This window comes from Marmota monax, unplaced genomic scaffold (assembly GCF_021218885.2).
Source record: "Marmota monax isolate L192 unplaced genomic scaffold, Marmota_monax_Labrador192_F-V1.1 WCK01_AAM20220418_F8-fsc00079, whole genome shotgun sequence".
Classification (NCBI taxonomy): Eukaryota; Metazoa; Chordata; class Mammalia; order Rodentia; family Sciuridae; genus Marmota; species Marmota monax.
In genome coordinates this window covers 1,428,831-1,448,914 of record NW_026694099.1, presented here as the reverse complement: position 1 = coordinate 1,448,914, position 20,084 = coordinate 1,428,831, and the positions used below count along the sequence as shown (strand labels likewise).

Genomic DNA, 20,084 nt, shown 5'->3' with positions numbered 1-20,084 from the left:
GGGCTTCCCCCAAGCCTCAGGAGGCTCTGTTGTGTGCTCCAAAATAAAGATCCAAGAAGCAGGGCGGTGGGAAGGCAGCCGGGAGAGATGTAAGAGGCTAATAACCCTGCCCTCGGCTGAAACTCCTGGGAGTTAGATCCGCAGACCCTCTAAAAGACTTCTGCCCATTTGTGCCTGTAGTCCCCAATCCTGCTTCTAGAAGCAGAAAGAGCCAGGCAGGCTGAGGAAGGGCGACAGGCCCAGACTAGCAGAGGAGGCTAGGAGGCCGCCCAACCGGCCCGCCTTGCAGATCTGGGGCCAGACGTTAAGGCTTCGTGTTTTCTCGCCAGGGCCAGAAACCATGTCCAGCGCCAGACTCCCGGCCGGTGCCCCGCAAGACCGGCCGAGCTAAACCGGCCACCCCTGCAGAGACAGCACTAAGGAGCTGAGAGGCTAGGCTAAGGACCCCAGCAAGGCGGAAGGAGCGCGCTCCCTCCCCACGAGAAAGACAGATGTGGGGCTAATGAAAGGGAGACTGAGAGGCGCGGGGCTGGCGGGGGAGAGTGGGGGCGTGGCAGGGAGAGCGAAGCTCCCAGGAAGGAGAGGACCAGACCACCCGGAGGTCTGCGGAGAGGTCCAGAGGAAGAAGGCACGGGAGAGAGGGGCTGGACTGGGACCGGCAGTTTGGCCCCAAGGTCCTAAACTGAAACTCAACACCCGCCTTTGGAAGGATCGTCCCCTTTTCTCCTCCGCCCCTTCCCTTTCCCTCCCTTTCCCCCTCCCTCCTTTCTCTTAATCCCCAGGATTGAGCCCCGCGCTGGAGAGGAGAGGGCCCGAGGGGAGGAGGAAGAACTGCATTGAAAGGGAGCCGGGAGCCGGGGAAGGGGAGGGAAGGGAGCCGCGAGCGAGGGGTGAGCCGGGGGGGCCACGCGCGGCCCCCCTGAAGCCTACCCAGCCCTCTTGGTGTCCCCACCCCGACCCTAACCCCGGTCGAGCCTACAGGACCCTAGCCCCTGCCTCTCCTTCGCCTTCTCTTTGCTCCTTCGGTTGCTTGTTGGCCTTTCTCTTCTTTCCCAAAGACACTTGGGAGCTGCCTCAACCCCTGGGGCGCGCCGAGGGGCCCAGCCAAGGGTGCGCGCGGTGGGGGCCGGCTCCGGGTGTCAGGGGCCGAGGGTGGGGGTGGGAGCTCCCGGCCTGGCACCCCTGACCGAAGGTGGAAGGGGGCTGGGCCCCTTTGCTCTCTGGGCGCAGGAAGGCAGTCCCGCCTCTTCGAGTTGTACCTGCGTGCTGCTTGCTGTGACCCGGGCGCCAGGCGTCCCCGGACCCCTGGGTGCGCTGAGAGCTAGTGTGGAGAGTGAGAACCCGCCTCATCGCCGCGGGTGCGAGGTTCTGGGCAGAACACAGCCACTCCGGCAACCCAGCCCAGCGGCCACGCTGTTGGAGGACTTGGGCGCCAGTCTGGCTTCCTTTCGCCAATTTGGGCGAGTTTGAAGAGGGACAAAAGGCTCGGTCCTCGCTGGTCTTTCCTCCCAGCGGGGTCCTGTCACAGTGCCCTGGGCCTCCACTACCACAGCCCTGGGATTCCTGGTCCCCGGCGGGGCGCGGTTGGGAAGGGTTGGCCCCTAAACTTGCTCATCCAGCCCAACCGTCCCGGCGGCTTCTCCCAGCCCTTGGGGCTGTCCTGAACCTCCTGGACAAGCGTCGAGCAGCCCCAGATCCCGCCTCCTCGCCAGCCCAGCCCTGGAACGAAGATTTCGGCCCATGCGGGCCAGGGAGGCCTCTGCGGCCTAGGGCAGGCAACTCCGGGGGCCTGGCCAACCCAGCGGCCCCTGGGAGGCCGTGGGGACAGTTCAGAGCGCGCCCCTTGGATGAGGTCCCGCAGCGACGCCCCGGCCCGCCCCTCTCCTCCTCCTGCCTGGCCAAACTGCCTCCCATTTGGGAAGTTTTGTGGGTTTTCTTTCTCCTCCAACCTTGGCGGAGGCCACTTCTCAAGCGCCACAGCCGGGGGTGGCCTCCTCGCTTGGAGGCCGCGAAGCATGGTGCGGGGCAGCCACCGCTGAAGTCAGCGAAATCGAGCCTGGCCTGAAGCAGGCGACGCTGGAGGCCAAGGCCATGGCCATTGCCACGTCGGTGAGTCCACCAGGGAGAGGAGCAGAAACCTGCGGGGCAGAAACCTGTCCAGCCTGCCTCGACTCCTGTAGCGTTTATTTCTGCCCTCTCTTTGTCTGTCTCTTTGATCCATCCCTTTCTCCTCCAGGAGGCTGTGTCGTATCACTTTTGTTTGCTTTCTCCCTCTCACTCATCCCCTGTTCCTTCGGCTCCTGGGTTCCGCCCCTCCTCTTCTCCCCCTCCCCAAGCTCTTTCTTTCTAGAGGTTGCTGCTGGATAGAGGGGAGGGGGCAAGGGTAGTCCCAGTCCTATCTGCTCCTTTCTGGGCGGGAACAGATGGCCACTGGTGGTTGGCAGGGATTTGTGATTGGGAAGCAAAGTAAACGGGGTTGAAAGGACAAGCTGCTCAAGGAAAATGGGAGGCCAAAGGACCAGAAAGACCTATTTCTGGAGGAGGGATGGAGGAAAGGAGGCAAATAGAGGAAAGGGAGAGAGAATATAGAGGGAGGAGGGGAGGTGATGTCAGCCTGCCTCAGGCCACTTTCCGGGGACTAAGGACAAAGGGAGGAGACAGCTGGCATGATGGGACAGTGGGAGGTGGCCTCCCAGAAAGCTGCAGTGGTCCCCTGCCACCTCCATTTAGCCAGCCATTCCCTAGCAAGTCAGCTGGGCCGCTAGGTGGGAATAGAACAGGGGCCACACCCATCAGCACTCATTCCAAAGCAGCTCTGTCCTGGGTTTCTACAACTGCAAGGCCCAGAGGTTTTGCTCCATTGGACAGAATTCAAACCTAACACAGGGAGGAGCTCTCCACTGACCCACCCCTCTGCTTTCTGTCCAACACTCTGAGTAGTCTGAATCCAGGCAACTTCGCCTTTCTGCCCTTCCCTGGCCTCTGGCTTGAATTTCCAGGAAAAGCAAGGTTAACACCTGCTTTCTGATCCCCTCTGAAGGGGGACTCTGGGAATATTTTGAGAGTGGAAAGAAAAGCAGAGAGCCACTCACACCCTCCCATTCCTCTTAAGGACCAGTTGGATTTGGGCTCCTTCCCAGATCAAACTCCTGTGAGTTCCTCAATCATGATGACTTGAAGACACTAGCCCAGTGCTGGGAGAGGGGGAGAGCTTCTGGGAGTACTTGGGCACAAGGTGATGATTCTGTAACTTTGCAGTCCCAGGAGGTAGAATTTTTTTGGTGGGGTGGGGGCATATTTATGCTGAGTAAGCTCAAGAATCTTTAATAATGCTAGTAATGATGACCTTAATAATGACCTTATGCTAAAGTTTTTCACATTTTGTTTTTTGAGATGAGGTTGATGTTGCCTAGGCTGGTCTCAAGCTCCTAGAATCAAGGGATCCTCCTGCCTCAGCCTCTCAAGTAGCTAGGGCTATAGGCTCATGCCTAGCTATGTTGTGGGTTTTTTTAAGGAATTATCTCATGCAGTCCTCAGAACAGCCTTGTGAGGATACTACTGTCCTTATACAAAAACCGATATTTGGATAAAAAGATGGAATTCTACAACGGAGGAAATTAAGGCTCACAAAGGTCAAACAACCTGACCAAAGTTACCCCGTGAGAAAGGGACAGAGCCAGGACTCAACCCCAGGTCCACCTGCCTCTTGAACTTTACTTTTAATCCCCTGACTATATGCAAAACACTGATTTATAATTTACAGTTAGAAAGAAAAGTGTGGAGTCAACCAGGAATTTGTGTTATCTGATTAGCATTCCCTTACCCCACCTGCCATGGGACAATATCCTTTAGGAGCTACAATACAATTAGAAAATAGTTGGATGCATTTGGAATCAAGCAAAAGGAAGAGTCCATTTATTAAAACCACTTAGCCATTGTCCACCCGCAGAAAACACCAGCCAAGAGGAACATGCACTGGTGCTGACTGAGCAGGGATTCCTTCTCCTCACAGTCTGGTGGCAGTCCGCCTGAGGTCTTTAGCTTGAAGGTGTTTGCTGAATTAGTGAGTTCACATTATTACCTGGCTAGGAGCTGTTCTCCAACACTACTGTATATGCCACCACTGCCCAAGATCCTACCAGCAGGCATGGTCCTTTAATAATATATTTTGACATTTTGAATGGTTTAATTTTGATTCTACCAAAGGATTCTTGGAACAAGAGCATCATGAAGGGTTACAGAAAAGGGAAATTGAGTATAAGGAAGACTTGATATGTACTTGACTCACCTTTGAGTCATGGACCCTTTTGACTCCACCACTGGTACCATTGAAACAAACAAAACAAAAATAAGCAAATATCTGCCATTGTGGAAAGGTAATGGAATAAAGTGACTGAGGGTGCAGGCTCTGAAATCAAACAGCCTGAGCTTCAAATCATGCTCCACTACTGTACCAGCCATGTGTCATTGGGCAAAGCAGTAACCTCTCTTCCCAGTTTCCTTTCCAAAATGCAGATAATGGTTTCTCCCCGATAAGGTTGTTGTGAGAATTAAATGTGATGTTGAATGCAAAGACTTGCACAGTGGAAAGAAATATCATCTGCACGTAGCTTCTGCGTCTGACCTGAGCATGTGGCTCCAATGTAAAAAGCTCACATGCCCCCTCCAGACAGGACTGGAAACGAGATAGATGCTTATTCCTGATTGGCCTGCCAGCTGCCTTCCTTGTGCACACACTAGAGCATATACACTTTTCTCCATGGTAACCTCAGCCTCTTCTGGTAGAACCTTATTTGCTCAGACTGAGAACAAAACAATTGCTTTGGTTTCTGTTTTCTTTCATATCATGCCTAGGCACTGTCTGAACAGGGCTTTTTCCAGTCTCCCTCAGAATAGGGGTCTTTGCAGCTGCTTAATCTAAGCTTTTGCATGTGAGGGGCAGCCACTAGGGAAAAGAAGGAAAGTGAAGGAGATTCCATGAGAAACCTTAGCAAGATCTCTTCATGTGCTTTGGGAGAAATCAATTCAACAAATGTGTACTGAGGACCAGTTCCAGGTGAGTCCCTATTACAGGGACTAGGAAGAAGTAAGGGCTTACAGTGTAAGGAAAGAAATTGCTAATAATAATAAAAGAAATAACTAAAAAGACAAATAACTTTGGGTATTATGAAGGAAACAATGGTAGAGATGATGCAGAGAATGGGACGGGGCAAACAGTGATTAAGGAGGAGGAGACATTTAAGCTAAACTAAAGGATGAAAAAGGGCCAGTCAGATGAAATCAGGGGAAGAGCATTCTGAGGAGGGAAAACAGTAAGTCCAAAGGTCTTGAGGTCAGAATGTTATGGAAGAGGAGGACAGAGGTGATAAAGCTGGAGGCAAGACGGGACTCGTCAGTGCTGAGTCAGGAGTCAAATTGTTAAAGGGAATGGGAAGCTCTAAAGAGGCTTCCCATGACCAGATAGGTGTGTTCAGACCCTCTCCTTATACTCTCCTCACCCACCAGGCCCAGCTGGCCCGGGCACTGTACGACAACACTGCCGAGTCTCCCCAGGAGCTGTCCTTCCGCAGAGGGGACGTTCTACGGGTACTGCAGAGGGAGGGTGCTGGCGGACTGGATGGCTGGTGCCTCTGCTCCCTGCATGGCCAGCAGGGCATTGTGCCTGCCAACAGAGTGAAGCTTCTTCCTGCTGGCCCAGCGCCCAAGCCCAGCCTCTCCCTGGCACCCTCCGCCCAGCCTGGCTCACCACACCCAACCCTAGAGCACAGCAATGACGAACAGGAGGTGAGACTTGAAGTCCCCCAAGCCCCAAACCTGGAGACCCCTTGTCCTCCCCTGGGGCCTGCAGGCAGGCAGGCAGACCCCCCAGGTCACTGCTCTCCTCCCACTGTGCTCTCTGAAGTCTCTGCCACCCCTTAGCTCTGTGTCCCTGTTGGTAGCACAGCAGGGCAGGTTTCTAAGCTCCTCCAAGTCTAACATGGTTCACCAGCCCCCTCCTTCAGACCCACCCACCTGTCTTGATCTCCCAGGTGTATGTGGTACCACCCCCAGCTCGCCCCTGTCCTGCCTCAGGACCTCTGGCTGGACCCTGCCCACCCTCCCCTGACTCCATCTACAAGGTCCCCAGAGGCAATGGGACCCAACTGTCCACTCCCAGAGATGCCTTGGAGGTGAGGGTTAAAGGTCTGTGTATTTGGGGTAAGGGACAAACAACCTCAGGGCTGGTCCATTGCTGAGCTGAAGGGTGACTCACTGTTCCCTCTCTCCAGGTCTATGATGTGCCCCCCACTGCCTTCCGAGCTCAATCCAGTGACCCCTATGACTCCCCAGCTTCCTTTTCTCATCCACTGGCCCGGGTTGCCCAGCAGCACCCTGGGGAAGATGAAGCTCCCTATGATGTACCTCTAGCCCCAAAGCCATCCACAGAGCTGGAGCCGGATCTGGAGTGGGAAGGGGGCCGGGAACCAGGGCCCCCACTCTACGCTGCTCCCTCCAACCTGAAACGGGCATCAGCCCTCCTCAACCTGTATGAAGCACCCGAAGAACTGCTGGCCAACGGGGAAAGTGGGGACACTGATGAGGGCATCTATGATGTGCCCCTGCTGGGTCCCGAGGCACCCCCTTCTCCAGAGCCCCCAGGAAACTCGGCCTCCAATGAGCTGGACACCCTGGCCCAGCTGCTGGCCAGAAGCCCTCCGCCACCACACAGGCCTCGGCTGCCCTCTGCTGAGAGTCTGTCCAGGCGCCCTCTGCCTGCCCTGCCTGTCCCTGAGGCTCCCAGCCCTTCTCCAGCTCCCTCTCCTGCTCCAGGCCGCAAAGGCAGTATCCAGGACCGGCCTCTGCCTCCACCCCCACCCCGCCTGCCTGGCTTTGGGGGTCCCAAGATCGAGGGGAATCCAGAGGACAGGGAAGTGGAGGATGATCCAGCAGGACCCCACAATGAGTATGAAGGCATCCCAATGGCTGAGGAGTACGACTATGTTCACTTGAAGGTGAGTTCCTCCTGGGCCACTCCCAGAAATGCCCCAAGAGGAGGAGGAGTGTGGAGGCTTGGGGCAGAACTTCCCTGCCTCCCTTCTTCCTCTCTCCCCTACCCCTTCACCCTGTGGCCAGGGACCCTACCACATGTTCTTGGCCTTACCACATGTACTAGTGCCACACTCCCCCCTTAATCCCAGCCTGGGACCACCAGAGCTCCCTCCTGAGTCAAGGGACTGGAAGGGAGACTGGGGAAGCCACCACCCCTGCACTGAGACCTGATCCCCTTTGCAGGGCATGGATAAAGCTCAGGGATCTAGGCCCCTGGATAAAGCCTTTCCAGAGGATCCTGAACTGCAGGAGAAGGGACTGCCTGAGCAGCAGGTAACCCCCTGTTGGAGGTGTGCTAGAGAAGGGGGCTGGCGAAGGAGGGCTGGGACTTGGGGGAAGGGGTATTCTTAACCAAACTATAGAAGGAAATAGATTAGGATGAGGTTAGAGTTCACATGAAGCAGGGACAGAGTAGACAGGAGTTAGAATTCAACTGGAAGGTGCTGGAACTTGGAAGAGGATATTAGAAATTCAGAAAGAGGGGAAAGAATGTGTTGGAGAGGAGTCAGAAAGCCGGGCAGCCAAGGGAGCAGAAAGAGTTTCTGGGCTGTGGCTCCTTCTAAGGCTCCTTCCAACTGTGAATTCCTGGGCTCCTAAGAGACCTGGCTCCTAATCCCAGTTCCACCACTAAGAAGGGCGGGGGGGGGGGGCGGGGGCACAAGGGCACAAAGCGATCACTTAAGTCTTTCTGGACCTCAGGAAAGTGAGATAGTTTCCTTGACTCAGTCTAGAATGGACATAACACAATAGCAACCATTTATCGGGTATTTACCAAGTGCCAGACCCTGTGCTAGGCACACATGCTTCAACATCAATCACAGTCATAGTCGATGCTCATAACAGCTTAGGGTATGAGTGCACTGTGCCAAGCCCTTTTTATTTATTTTCTCGAATAATGTTCTCTGCAGCCTTGTTAGGTACATGCTAGAACTATAATCTTCAATACAGTTACCACATGTGGCTACCAGACCCACAAGATGTGGCTAGTCTGAATTGAAATGTGCTATAAATATAAAATGCACACTGGATTTTGAAGATTTACTATGGAAATAACTCAATGATTTTGATATTGATAACAGATGGGAACTACAACATTTTTTATTTTGGAATTAGAGAAAATATACCAATTTCTTTTTACTTTTTTTAATGTGGCTACCAAAATATTTAAAACTTCACATGTGACTTATATTATGTTTTTATTGGACAGTGCAGTACTAGACTCCCTGTTTGCTTTTTTTTTTTTCCGTGTGTGTTTATGTGGTGCTGGGGATAGAATCAGGGCCTCATACATACCAGGCAAGTGCTCTACCACTAAGCTACACCTCCAGCTCTACACTTTTTCTTTTCTCTCTCTCTCTCTCTCTCTCTCTCTCTCTCTTTAATTTGTTCTAGTTATACAAGACAATAGGATGCATTTTGACACATCATACAGAACTTCTCATTCTTCTGGTTATTCATGATATAGAATCATACTGGTTCTGTAATCATAAATGTACATAGGGTAATAATGTCCAATTCATTCTACTATTATCCCTATGCCCAGACCCCCTACCGTCTCTTCACTCCCCTCTGCCTAAACCTAGGTACCTTTATTCTTCCCTAAACACCCCCCTTATTGTGAATTAGCATCCGCACATCAGAGAAAACATTTGGCCTTTGGGTTTTTTTTGAGGTTGACTTACTTCACTTAGCACGATATTCTTCAGTTCCATCCATTTACTGGCAAATGCCATAGTTTCATTATTCTTTATGGTTGAGTAATATTCCATTGTGTATATATACCACATTTTCTTTATCAATTCATCTGTCAAAAGGCATCTAAGTTGGTTCCATAGTTTGGCTCTTGTAAATTGAGCTGCGATAAACATTGATGTGGCTGTGTCACTATAGTATGCTGATTTTAAGCCCTTTGGATATAAACCAAGGAGTGCCCAGCCCTATACTTTTTGTTTTAGAAATGAGAAGCCACAAAAGTTCAGAGACTTGTTTGAAATCAGGTTTGAGATTATTTGAATCCAGAGCTGTCTCACACTGAGTCTGGGCATTTCACTGCCAATCTAAATTTTCTGGTGAGCAGGGATGAGAGTTGAAGGGATTGTTCTCAGGAAGAAGGAGCAAGGGAGGAAGTGGCACTGAGGAGCACGTTCCCACTGACTCCCCTCTCGCCCCTCAGGAGGCCCCATCCCCAGGGGAACCACTGGTTCTGTCCACCGGAGACCTACAGCTCCTGCACTTCTATGCAGGGCAGTGCCAGAGCCACTACTCAGCGCTGCAGGCGGCTGTGGCAGCCCTGATGTCCAGCACCCAGGCCAAGCAGCCCCCAAGTCTCTTCGTGCCCCATAGCAAGCGGGTTGTGGTGGCTGCTCACCGTCTAGTATTCGTTGGGGACACCCTGGGTCGGCTGGCAGCCTCTGCCCCTCTGCGAACACAGGTCGGGGCTGCAGGTACAGCGCTGGGCCAAGCTTTGCAGGCCACTGTGCTGGCTGTTAAGGGGGCTGCCCTGGGCTATCCCTCAGGCCCTGCAGCCCAGGAGATGGCACGGTGTGTGGCAGAACTGGCAGGGCGAGCCCTGCAATTCACCACCCTGCTCACCAGCCTGGCTGCCTGAGGGTCTGTTGGCACAGCCTTCCCCTCCCCTGCCTGGTCAGAGCCTCCACACACTCAGGTCTTGGGTGGATGGAGGGCTGTTTCAGGGAAGGGGAGGTATCTTCCCCCTCCCCTTCCCCTTTCAGTCATCTCAGCCTCTCACAGAGGCATCTCTTTCCCCTAATCCACAGCCTTTTGTATGAGAGCCATTTTGTATAAATTATTTATATTTAATGTTATTCCCTGCTTTGTCAGGGCCAGGCACCAGGTCCTCTGAGGCAGGGAGGAACTGAACCCTCCTCCTCACCAGCCAGGGTTAGAGGTCACTGCACTGCCTCCTGCCTCTGGAAATTTGGGACACCAAGAATCAAGTGGCAGGAACTTGGGACCACACAGAGTCTCTCTCCCTTCCTGTTTCTTGGTTCCTGAACACCAATTCCTCACTTAGCAGAGAAGGACATTGACTGCCCAGAATATGAAGGTCTGGGAGACATCAGAAGGCTCCTCCCCTCAAAAGGCAGGAATGTTGGCCTGAGCATGGGTGTATGCACTTCAATAAACCCTGCGGTCTGGTTCCCTGACTCTGCTGCTTGGGAGCGTTGTGGGAGTGGGGGTGGGGGGGGGCGGGGGTGGCATCCCTCATCATACCCATGGCGGGTGGGGGGATTTTCCTCCTTTGACAATGTGCACTAGACTGGTTCTCAACTCCCATAAAGGACCAGAGAGAGTTCTAAAGGAATGTAGTGAATGTGCCCTTCTAATAAGGGTTGGATGGACATCAACAAGTCATTAAAATAAGTGCATAAAAAATAAGCCAGATTGGACACTTGGTGGTAGAAATCCACAGGGCAATGAGAAAAGATGAGCAAGGTGAGGAGAGGACCACTGACAAGACATTAGCTAGGCACCTGGAGGAAGAGAGAACCAAGAGGGTCTGACTAGTGTTCCAGGAAGGCAAGCCCAGTTTGCTGATTTGGGAATCAAGCCTTCTTCTTCAGATGATGTCACTAGAGAGGTGCAGTTGTGGAAAGAAGTTGGCCATCACCTAGGTGACTCTAAGAGCATCTAGCCCCTTACACTGCACTTCCCAGGCTTCCTACTGATAATCCCTCTGGACAAACTGTCTTCTAGGGGAGGTGGGGTGGCAGACAAGGGCAATGACTTGGAAGTCCATAGTCCTCAAGACTTTGGTGACTGAAGTTAAGAGGCTGTGGGTTTATAGGGGGGATCACTCCAGCCATTTACCTACCACAGGGAAGAAATCTGAGCTACAGACCCATTGCTTCAGTTTTGCACTCCCAGTTATCTGGCACAATAACTTTCAGGGCACCTCAGATTTCAATCACAATCTTAGTACCTTGGCACCCTCTGAATTTGCCTCCTATGTTGTGGGCTCCCTTCTCATTTCATTCTCAAGGAAAAAAATTCCAGATTCCAGGATTGACAAAATTCACCCCTATGTGTTGAAAGCCATCTCCCATCTTCCAGACAGATTTCATAGATGATCCCTGAACTGGAGTCAGGTTTCAGTTCAAGTCTCAGATCTGCCATGTACTTGAGTGTCTGTAGGAAAATCATTGCTAGTCACCTCTGAGTCCTGGTTTAGCTTTAATGTGAGAGGATCATAATGGTCTGATAGGGTTGTTGTAAGGACCTACCAAGAAAATGCATGTGAACAGGGCTGGGCTTGTGGCTTACTGGTAAAGTGCTCACCTAGCATGTGTGGGGCCATGGGTTCGATCCTCAGCACCACATAAAAATAAATAAATAAAGGTATTGTATCCAACTACAACTAAAAAAATACTAAAAAAAAAAAAAAGAAAAGAAAAAGAAAATGCATGTGAACAGCCCAGCACCACATAAAATTAAGAGATTATTATCCAAGACAGAAAAGGATATAGACAATAAATCCCTAAGGTATATTGGCTGTGATTGTATTGCCGTAACTCTGGAAGAGAGGCTAAAAAGAGTAGAGGGAGGGGGAGTGGTGGGAGTCTGCTTGATGTATTAGAAAAGAAGGGTTTCCTCTATTGGGGAAATATGAATAGAGGAGACAAGTGGAAGGTGGTTCAGTGTAGAGAAAGGGGAATGAGCTAGTTGACTTGACACATGGTCCATCCCAGTCCTTACCTAGGATTGGGGAATGAAGTACCTATCAAGTATAAAAAATTTATTAGAGAAATGCATCTCTAACTTGAATGTACATACACCTGGGGGTCTAGTTAGAATACAGATAATGATTCAAGGGTCTGGTTGAGGCTGAGATTATGCTCTCAAATGATAATGGGTGCTGCTGGTCCTTCAATTTCACTGAATAGCAATTCTAAGGTTAGAGAAGATTTTGAGGCAAAGATGCTTGAGCTGACAGCTGAAGGATGGGAAAAACTTGACTAAGAAGCCATCTAAGTATAAGAACCAGCTTGTGCAAAGATGCTGTAACATTGGAAAAACTGAAGGTCAGAGGCTGGAGTGCAGCAAGTTTGAGACATGTGAAGTGAAATGGAGCTACATAGAGCATATGACCAGGCATGCAGGAGCATGTGTGAGTTCGTGAGCTGTCTAGAATACTTATCTTCATGGTGATAGCCTGGAAGGGACACTCAAGGCGCTTTGTGTGTGTGTGTGTGTGTGTGTATGTGTGTTGCTGGGGATTGAACCCAGGGCCTTGTGCATGCAAAGCAAGCACTCTACCAACTGAGCTATATCCCAGCCCAGCAGCCCTTTTTATTTTCTATTTTGAAACAGGTTGCTTGGGGCCTTGTTAATTTGCTGAGGCTGGCCTTGAACTTGCCATCCTTCCTGCCTCAGCCTCCCAAGTCACCAGAATTACAGGTGCACTCTATTGTGCCCAGCAGACCTCCATTTTTAAAAAGATTATTCCATCTGCATCCATAAGTAATAGTTGGGGGAGGGGATAGATATGAAAGGATGCAGAACACCAGGTGGGAATCTGGAGGTTGCAGTATTGGTAATAGAGATGGAAGAGAAGCAGACTATCTGAGAACTATACAAGAAGTAGAAATTGGATAGGATTTTGTAAATGACTTGACATGAGTTAAGAGGAAATTTCAAGGACTGTCACCTGAGCATCTGGCCATAAGTGGTTGGTATTATCCTTGAAGAAGGAAGACTAGAAGATGACCAACAAGGTTATAGTGGGGAAGAACATGAGTTTGGTCATAGGGAATTTGAGGTCCCTGTGAGTTATCAAAAGTGGACCCTGGGCTCAGAAAAGAGATGAGATCTGGGGGGTATATCTGGGACTCAGATTTGTATCATTTGTACTGGTGGTGACTGAAATGTTGGGAATGAGTGAGATCCCAAAAGGGAGACAATACTGTAAGGTGAGAAGAGGGTCAAGGACCAAGTCTCTGAGGATTGCAGACCTGAATGATGGTGAGGAATAGGAGAATGTGCCTGCATGGAGAAAAGGAGTAAAAGAAAGAAAACCAGGGGAATGTGGGTCTTAGAAGATAAGAAAGTATTTAGAGGAAGGGGTTGTCAATACTGCCAAATGCTGTTGAAAAATCATGGAGATTCAATCAGGATGGGATGGTGAATCCCAGAGAAGTGGTCTCCTTGTAGAGATTGAAGCTAGAAAGCTGAGTACAGTGCCAAATCAGCTCTCCACATGCATAAGCTGAACTACAATTGCCTGTGTACATGTCTGTCTCCCCAAGGTGGTCTTGTCCAGCCTATTATCCCCAAAGCCTAGACAAGGCCTGGAACATAGTAGGCATTTAACAAATTTCACTGATGAATGAATGAGTGGGGAAGAACTGGAAGTGATGGAGGACCCTCTGGCATCTGTCTGTTACTATCCTTCAGCATTTTTCCCTCTTCACCGCAATGACCTGCAGACCCAGGAACAGAAGACAGAGCCCCCAGCCCCTCCCTCCCCTGGGCCCTGGCCCCCCTTCCTCTCTCTGACGAAAAGTCTGGACCGAAGGTTCTGCTGACGTGGGAAGGGGAGGGGAGTCTAGAGGAAGAGGAGGGGAAAGCAGCGCAGAGATCGCAGAGACTGAGGAGGCGCCCGCGGCTGCAGAGCTGCAGATTGGGGTCCCTTCGGTCTTTCACTGTCCGGCCTCCCGGCGCGCAGCTGGGCCAGAGGGTAGTGCATCCTTTTGGCGCGGTCCAAGAGGGCCGCTGTGGTCGGCAAGCTGGCTCCCCGGGTGGCCACTGGGACCCCAGAGCCTAATGGCGGGGGTGGCAGCAAAATCGACAGCACCGTAGAGATCACCCCCAGCTCCAACGGAGTAAGTGCCTGCGCCTCGCGCGGGGGGTGGTGGTGGTGGTGGTGGTGGTGGTGACGGCTACGCCATCCTATCCCGCACCCCCCTCCGGGTCCCCGCTGAAGGCCCGGCATTTTCTCCCGTGCATCCCCTGTCCCTACCTGCCTTCCTTGCCCTAGCTTCAGCACCTCCCGCCCCCTATCTCCTCTTGCTCTGCGGCTTTCTCCGCTTCACCCTTCTGTCCCCAACACCCCACCTCGCCCCACAGCAGGTCGGGACCCTTGGAGATGCTGTGCCCACCGAGCAGCTGCAGGGTGAGCGCGAGCGAGGGCGGGAGGGGGAGGGCGATGCGGGCGGCGACGGGCTGGGCAGCAGCCTGTCGCTGGCCGTACCCCCAGGCCCCCTCAGCTTTGAGGCGCTGCTCGCCCAGGTGGGGGCGCTGGGCGGCGGCCAGCAGCTGCAGCTCGGCCTCTGCTGCCTGCCGGTTCTCTTCGTGGCTCTGGGTCTGGCCTCGGACCCCATCTTCACGCTGGCGCCCCCACTGCATTGCCACTACGGGGCCTTCCCTCCCAACGCCTCTGGCTGGGAGCAGCCCCCCAATGCCAGCGGCGTTAGCGTCGCCAGCGCGGCCCTAGCAGCCAGCGCAGTCAGCCGCGTCGCCACTAGTACGGACCCCTCGTGTAGCGGCTTCGCCCCGCCAGACTTCAATCATTGCCTCAAGGACTGGGACTATAATGGCTTGCCGGTGCTCACCACCAACGCCATCGGCCAGGTGAGATGGTCAGGCGGGCCTCGGGTCTGGGGGAGGGCCTAGGGTGGCAAGGGCGGGGCCTCATGCCCGCTGCACCCTTCTCACACCCCCAGTGGGATCTGGTGTGTGACCTGGGCTGGCAGGTGATCCTGGAGCAGATCCTCTTCATCTTGGGCTTTGCCTCCGGCTACCTGTTCCTGGGTTACCCAGCAGACAGGTGAGGGCTGTCGTGGGGGCCGGGATGGTAGAGAGGAGGGGGTGCTAGGGAAACTAGCCCAAGCAGCTGGTGTTTGCAAAAGATAGAGGACAATTCGCTGGACTCTGCTGGCCTTCTCTGGACTTCCGTTCAATGATCTACCCCTGACTCAACTTCACTCCCCATCAAGAAATACACTCTTCTGCACAGGAGAATGACCTCTATGGACCATTTCCACTTACCTGTAGCCCCATATCCATGGACCAATGACATCATCTCCAAAGATAATAGTCCCATCCCCTAAACGAAAACCCTGTTTTGACAAGGAAATGCTCTCTCTTCCTTTGTAGCACTTCTCATTCTAACCACCTCCCTTACCATCTTCATGGATTAACAAATTCCCATCTGCACTGTTAGCTCCACCTCAGTGGGCTCATTCCTAAAGATCAATGTTAATTCCTAAATATCAGCAGCCCCATTCCCACTGACGAATAGTTCAACTTTACAAACGACTCAATCTCTGACCCACTAGTGGCCCCTCCCACATGGATCAACAGATATTTCAAAAGAGTACCTTCATCTTCAGTAACCCATAGTTTCATGCCTACCGCTAAATAAATCCACCTTTATGAATCATTGATCTCAAGAGCACCCCTCGTAGATTGATAGTCCAATCTTCACAGATCCTCAGGGATTTCAAATCCTTTCAGACCCAAATTTCCATTTTTACAAATCATGGCCTCATCAACTGCCTGTCTCCACCAACCAGTAATTTTCCCTATGTATCAAAAATCCCATCTCCTCTGTTTCTGGACACCATCATCACTGATCAGGAACTCCAACTCCACTGGCTATCCCCATGGATTACTCATCCTCACTAGTATAGCCCCACCTAAGTGGATTAGTTCAACTTCCATGGATCAAAGGCATCCTGACATTCAATAGTCCAGTTCCTTAAAAATTAAAACCCATTCTCACTGTCAAATAGACACCTGTAGGCCAATGATCCTAAACCTACATATCAGTATCCTGTCCCCATGCATTAATGGCCTCTTTTTCATAGGCCAGTAGTCTCATTCCTATGGACCTCATTACCAAAGATCAATAATTCAGTCTCCCCAAATCAGAAATCTTAGCCACATTAACCAATAAGCCATCCTCATGAAAAATGAACCTGCCCTAAAGGTTTAGTGACCTTGTTTCCAGGGATCAGTGCCACCTTTCCAATGTCCAGTGGCCCCCAATCTTCATAGATCAATAGCCTTATCCCCAAAGGTCAGTAGTCCATCCCCTAAGGATTAGTAGCCCTGTGCTCACTAACTTGTGGTCAGTGACCATCATTACTTGCCAATAGTTTTATCTCACCTGGCCCATTCTTAGTGATTATCCCCATGAATTAACAGATTCATCCCTTGAATACCCATCCATATGGATACTGAGATCCTTGCATCGTGAATCAATGATTCCATCCCCAAAGACTAATTCTTCAGTCTCCAAAGATTTATAGTCTCATCCTCACTGGTCAAAAGTCCTACCCCATGGATTAATAGACCCATTCATGGATCAGTAGCTCCATCTCCTGCTCAGTGCCATTCCACTCATCCCCCAAAATCAATTACTGAGCCCCTAAGATTAGTAGTTCCATTTTCACTGACCAAAATTATACCCACACACAAGAGGTGACTTATATCAGTGACTCCCATCTCTTGAATAGTCTGAACAAGACAAGCTCCATTCCTACTGACCAATAGCTCTATTCCTATAGATCAGTGGTTCCAAATCCACTAAGCAATATCCCATCCCCCTATGGGCAACCTCACATATAAACCTAAATGCCCTATGACCAATAGCCCTATCCTCAAGAGTCAATGGTTCCACCTTCCACAGAACCATAGCCACAACCCAGTGCCCAGTAGCCAGACATCACCCACACACAGTACTCATCTCTTCTCATCTCTAATCTCAGTTCAGCTCTTACACCAGGAGCCTCATCCTCTACCACCAACTTTGAAGTGGCCAGCTGGCCCCCACCCAGGACATCTTCCCCCAAGCAAGTCAAGGTAACCAGAAGTCCTCCCCACTTTCCAGGTTTGGCCGACGTGGGATTGTGCTGCTGACCTTGGGGTTGGTAGGCCCCTGTGGAGTAGGAGGAGCTGCTGCAGGCTCTTCCACCGGAGTCATGGCCCTCCGATTCCTCCTGGGTTTTCTGCTTGCTGGAGTTGACCTTGGTGTCTACCTGATGCGTAAGTGGCACCCTGCCAGATGTCCCTCCCTTGGGTCTCACACCTGCTTTTCTATATCCCCAGGGTCCCCACTGCCCCTTCTTCAGGCCTAAATTTTAGCTGTTCAGAATCAGCTATATTTCTAGCCAGGCTTTTGAATGATCCACGGGTCCTGCTTCTCTCACATCTGTCTCCCCGCAATCTTTAAAGCATTGCCCTGGACTTAGTGCTGTTAGGGAATATCACCTTATTTAAAAACTGAAGCCCTGACTAGCTATGTGATCTTGGACAAGAGTTGACATGAAGGTCAAACAGGAGACCTAATGTGAAAGGGTCTGTAAACTGGAAATGCTGATCACTCTCAGGGAGACCGAACCTAGAGCCCTCCTAGGTTTGAGCAGGAGAGGGGACTGCACGATCTCTCTGCTCCTTGCCACCTAGAGGTTAGTCTGTGGGAGGTGATGGCTACAACTCTGCTCAGGGTCTGACCTAGCTCTCTGTCCTCCTCTTTCCCTCCCTCTCCCCTTTCTAATGTCTCCTCCCTGGCCTCTCCCTTCTCCCTCATCCCTGCTATTATCTCTAGGCTTGGAGCTGTGTGATCCAACCCAGAGGCTTCGGGTGGCCCTGGCAGGGGAGTTGGTGGGGGTGGGAGGGCACTTCCTGTTCCTGGGCCTGGCCCTTGTCTCTAAGGACTGGCGATTTCTGCAGCGAATGATCACCGCTCCCTGCATCCTCTTCCTGTTTTATGGGTTAGTATTGCCCTTCATGTGTAATCTGGCCCAGCTCTACCTCCAGTCTAGCTCTTAGCCCAGAGACCCCTCCTCTTCTTCAACTGCCCCTGGTCCAGGCCTGTCTCAGTCCCTCAGAGGTGGGAGTTTCCTAGCCCTGGGTCAGGAGAGGGGAGGCCTCATTGCACCCCACCACCCTGCCTCCAGCTGGCCTGGTCTGTTTCTGGAGTCTGCACGGTGGTTGATAGTGAAGCGGCAGATTGAGGAAGCTCAATCTGTGCTGAGGATCCTGGCTGAGCGGAACCGGCCCCATGGGCAGATGCTGGGGGAAGAAGCCCAAGAGGCTCTGCAAGGTAAGCAGGGCTCTCAGGGCTGGGGCTATAGCTGAGTAGTAGAGCACTTGCCTCGCAGGTGTGAAGCCCTGGGTTCAATTCTCAGCACCACATAAAAATAAACAAATTAAGATATTGTGTCCATCTACAACTAAAAAAAAAGCAAGGCTCTCTATGGGTGACACCTTGTATGCACACAGGACAGGTGCCTTCTGCGTGTAGCTGTGCCATCTCCCAGGGTCCCTACCCTCATGTGGGAGGATCCTGGTTTCTCAGCTGTCTCTTCTAAACTCCTCTCTCTCTCCCAAAGACCTGGAGAACACCTGCCCTCTCCCTGCAACATCCACTTTCTCCCTCGCGTCCCTCCTCAACTACCGCAACATCTGGAAAAATCTGCTTATCCTGGGCTTCACCAAGTGAGCCTGGGTGTCAGACCTGAGGGCCAGCCCAGTAGCTGGGATGGGGATTGGCTGGGTGGGGAAGGCTGGAAGACCTACAGAGGATAGCCAAGGATGTGGAAAGCTGAAGATGGTCAATCAGACACTTTTCTTTCTTTCCCTACCCCTCGTAACAGCTTCATTGCCCATGCCATTCGCCACTGCTACCAGCCTGTGGGAGGAGGAGGGAGCCCATCAGACTTCTACTTGTGCTCCCTGCTGGCCAGCGGCACAGCAGCCCTGGCTTGCGTCTTCCTGGGGGTCACTGTGGACCGATTTGGCCGTCGGGGCATCCTGCTTCTAGCAATGACCCTCACTGGCATCGCATCCCTAGTCCTGCTGGGTCTGTGGGATTGTAAGCATCTTCCCTTCCCCATGATGTGGGCTCAACAAGGGAACCCCAATAGAGGTGCCTCAGATAGACTCAGCCAATACTTCTGGCATAGGTCTCCCAAGATAAGACCCAGACCCTGCCCACAGCTTCTACAAGCCTCCACCTAGCCAGGCAACTCTGTCTGTTCTCCCAATTAGTGAATGCCCAGAGCCCACTTAGCGCACAGGATATAAGAACAAAGGGGATCACTAGGGATTAGGCCAGGCATGATCTCCCCACCTCCATTCATGTTGTCCTTCTTGATCTTCCAGATCTGAATGAGGCTGCCATCACCACGTTCTCTGTTCTTGGGCTCTTCTCCTCCCAAGCAGCTGCTATCCTCAGTACTCTCCTTGCTGCTGAAGTTATCCCCACCACCGTCCGGTGAGAGAAGGGTACTTCTAAGGCCAGGCCTCAAAGCCTGAGGGATGGAGGGAAGCTACTAGAGAAGGGTTGGGGTGAGGCCCACAGCTATTGGCTGAGTATCTCCTACATCTTCCCCAGGGGCCGTGGCCTGGGTCTGATCATGGCACTGGGGGCACTTGGGGGGCTGAGTGGTCCAGCCCAGCGCCTCCACATGGGACATGGAGCCTTCCTGCAGCACGTGGTGCTGGCGGCCTGTGCCCTCCTCTGCATCCTCAGCATTATGCTTCTGCCAGAGACCAAGCGCAAGCTCTTGCCTGAGGTGCTCCGGGATGGGGAGCTGTGCCGTCGGCCTTCCCTACTACGGCAGCCACCCCCTAACCGCTGTGACCATGTCCCATTGCTTGCCACCCCCAATCCTGCCCTCTAAGCGGCCTCTGTGCACCCTGGTGTGAGGCTGGCCCATAGAGAAAGGTGACAGGCCCTGGCAAGGAGACCAGGAAGAGAGAGGAAGGCAGGGCTGCCCAGAAGGCTCCAAGGCACCTCACACCAGCCATGGAGGAAAGCTCCGAGGGCCGCCCCCACCCCCATTCTCCTCCCTGCTGCTTTGTGTTCATGTCCTCAGCAAGTCAGGGAATAGGGAGAGAGCTCCATACTGTAACATGGGTCTGGGCTCCATCTTGTGCCCAAAGACATCCTCCCAGACCTCATTCTTTCTTGCTCTATCATTCTGTTTCAATAAAGACATTTTGAATAAATGAGCATATCACAGCCT

The 20,084-nt window shown here is 52.2% G+C and overlaps 2 protein-coding genes across 6 annotated transcripts; both read left to right on the top strand.

The window, feature by feature from the left end:
- Nucleotides 1-553: 553 nt before the first annotated feature.
- On the top strand, nt 554-13,798 carry Efs (embryonal Fyn-associated substrate). 5 transcript variants are annotated; one of them, XM_058585802.1, is made up of 7 exons: nt 2,582-5,056; nt 5,506-5,586; nt 5,673-5,784; nt 6,030-6,170; nt 6,270-6,992; nt 7,273-7,362; nt 9,263-10,249. In XM_058585802.1, the coding sequence occupies exons 1-7, from the start codon at nt 5,004-5,006 to the stop codon at nt 9,695-9,697; spliced, it is 1,635 nt and encodes a 544-aa protein (XP_058441785.1). In that variant the 5' UTR covers nt 2,582-5,003; the 3' UTR covers nt 9,698-10,249. The 5 variants fall into 5 exon arrangements, with proteins under 5 accessions (XP_046321191.1, XP_058441788.1, XP_058441785.1 ...); XM_046465235.2 differs by lacking the exon at nt 2,582-5,056 and adding an exon at nt 554-2,109 and having other exon boundaries at nt 5,506-5,784; XM_058585805.1 differs by lacking the exon at nt 9,263-10,249 and adding an exon at nt 13,504-13,798 and having other exon boundaries at nt 2,564-5,056; nt 5,506-5,784.
- Nucleotides 13,791-20,075, top strand: Slc22a17 (solute carrier family 22 member 17; the record flags this gene model as incomplete). The annotated part of the gene is made up of 10 exons (XM_058585783.1): nt 13,791-13,931; nt 14,176-14,679; nt 14,772-14,875; nt 16,943-17,097; nt 17,660-17,825; nt 18,012-18,157; nt 18,447-18,552; nt 18,711-18,928; nt 19,219-19,330; nt 19,451-20,075. Coding segments are annotated over 10 exons (1,941 nt in total), but the record flags the coding sequence as incomplete, so codon positions are not given.
- Nucleotides 20,076-20,084: the final 9 nt, after the last annotated feature.

Bases quoted from the DNA above. Each gene is read 5' to 3' on its own strand.
- Efs (XM_058585801.1), top strand. From the start codon at position 5,033: ATGTGTACTGAGGACCAGTTCCAG. The intron at 6,171-6,269 runs GTGAGGGTTAAA...CCCTCTCTCCAG, and splicing joins CTCCCAGAGATGCCTTGGAG to GTCTATGATGTGCCCCCCAC. The intron at 7,363-9,262 runs GTAACCCCCTGT...CTCGCCCCTCAG, and splicing joins AGGGACTGCCTGAGCAGCAG to GAGGCCCCATCCCCAGGGGA.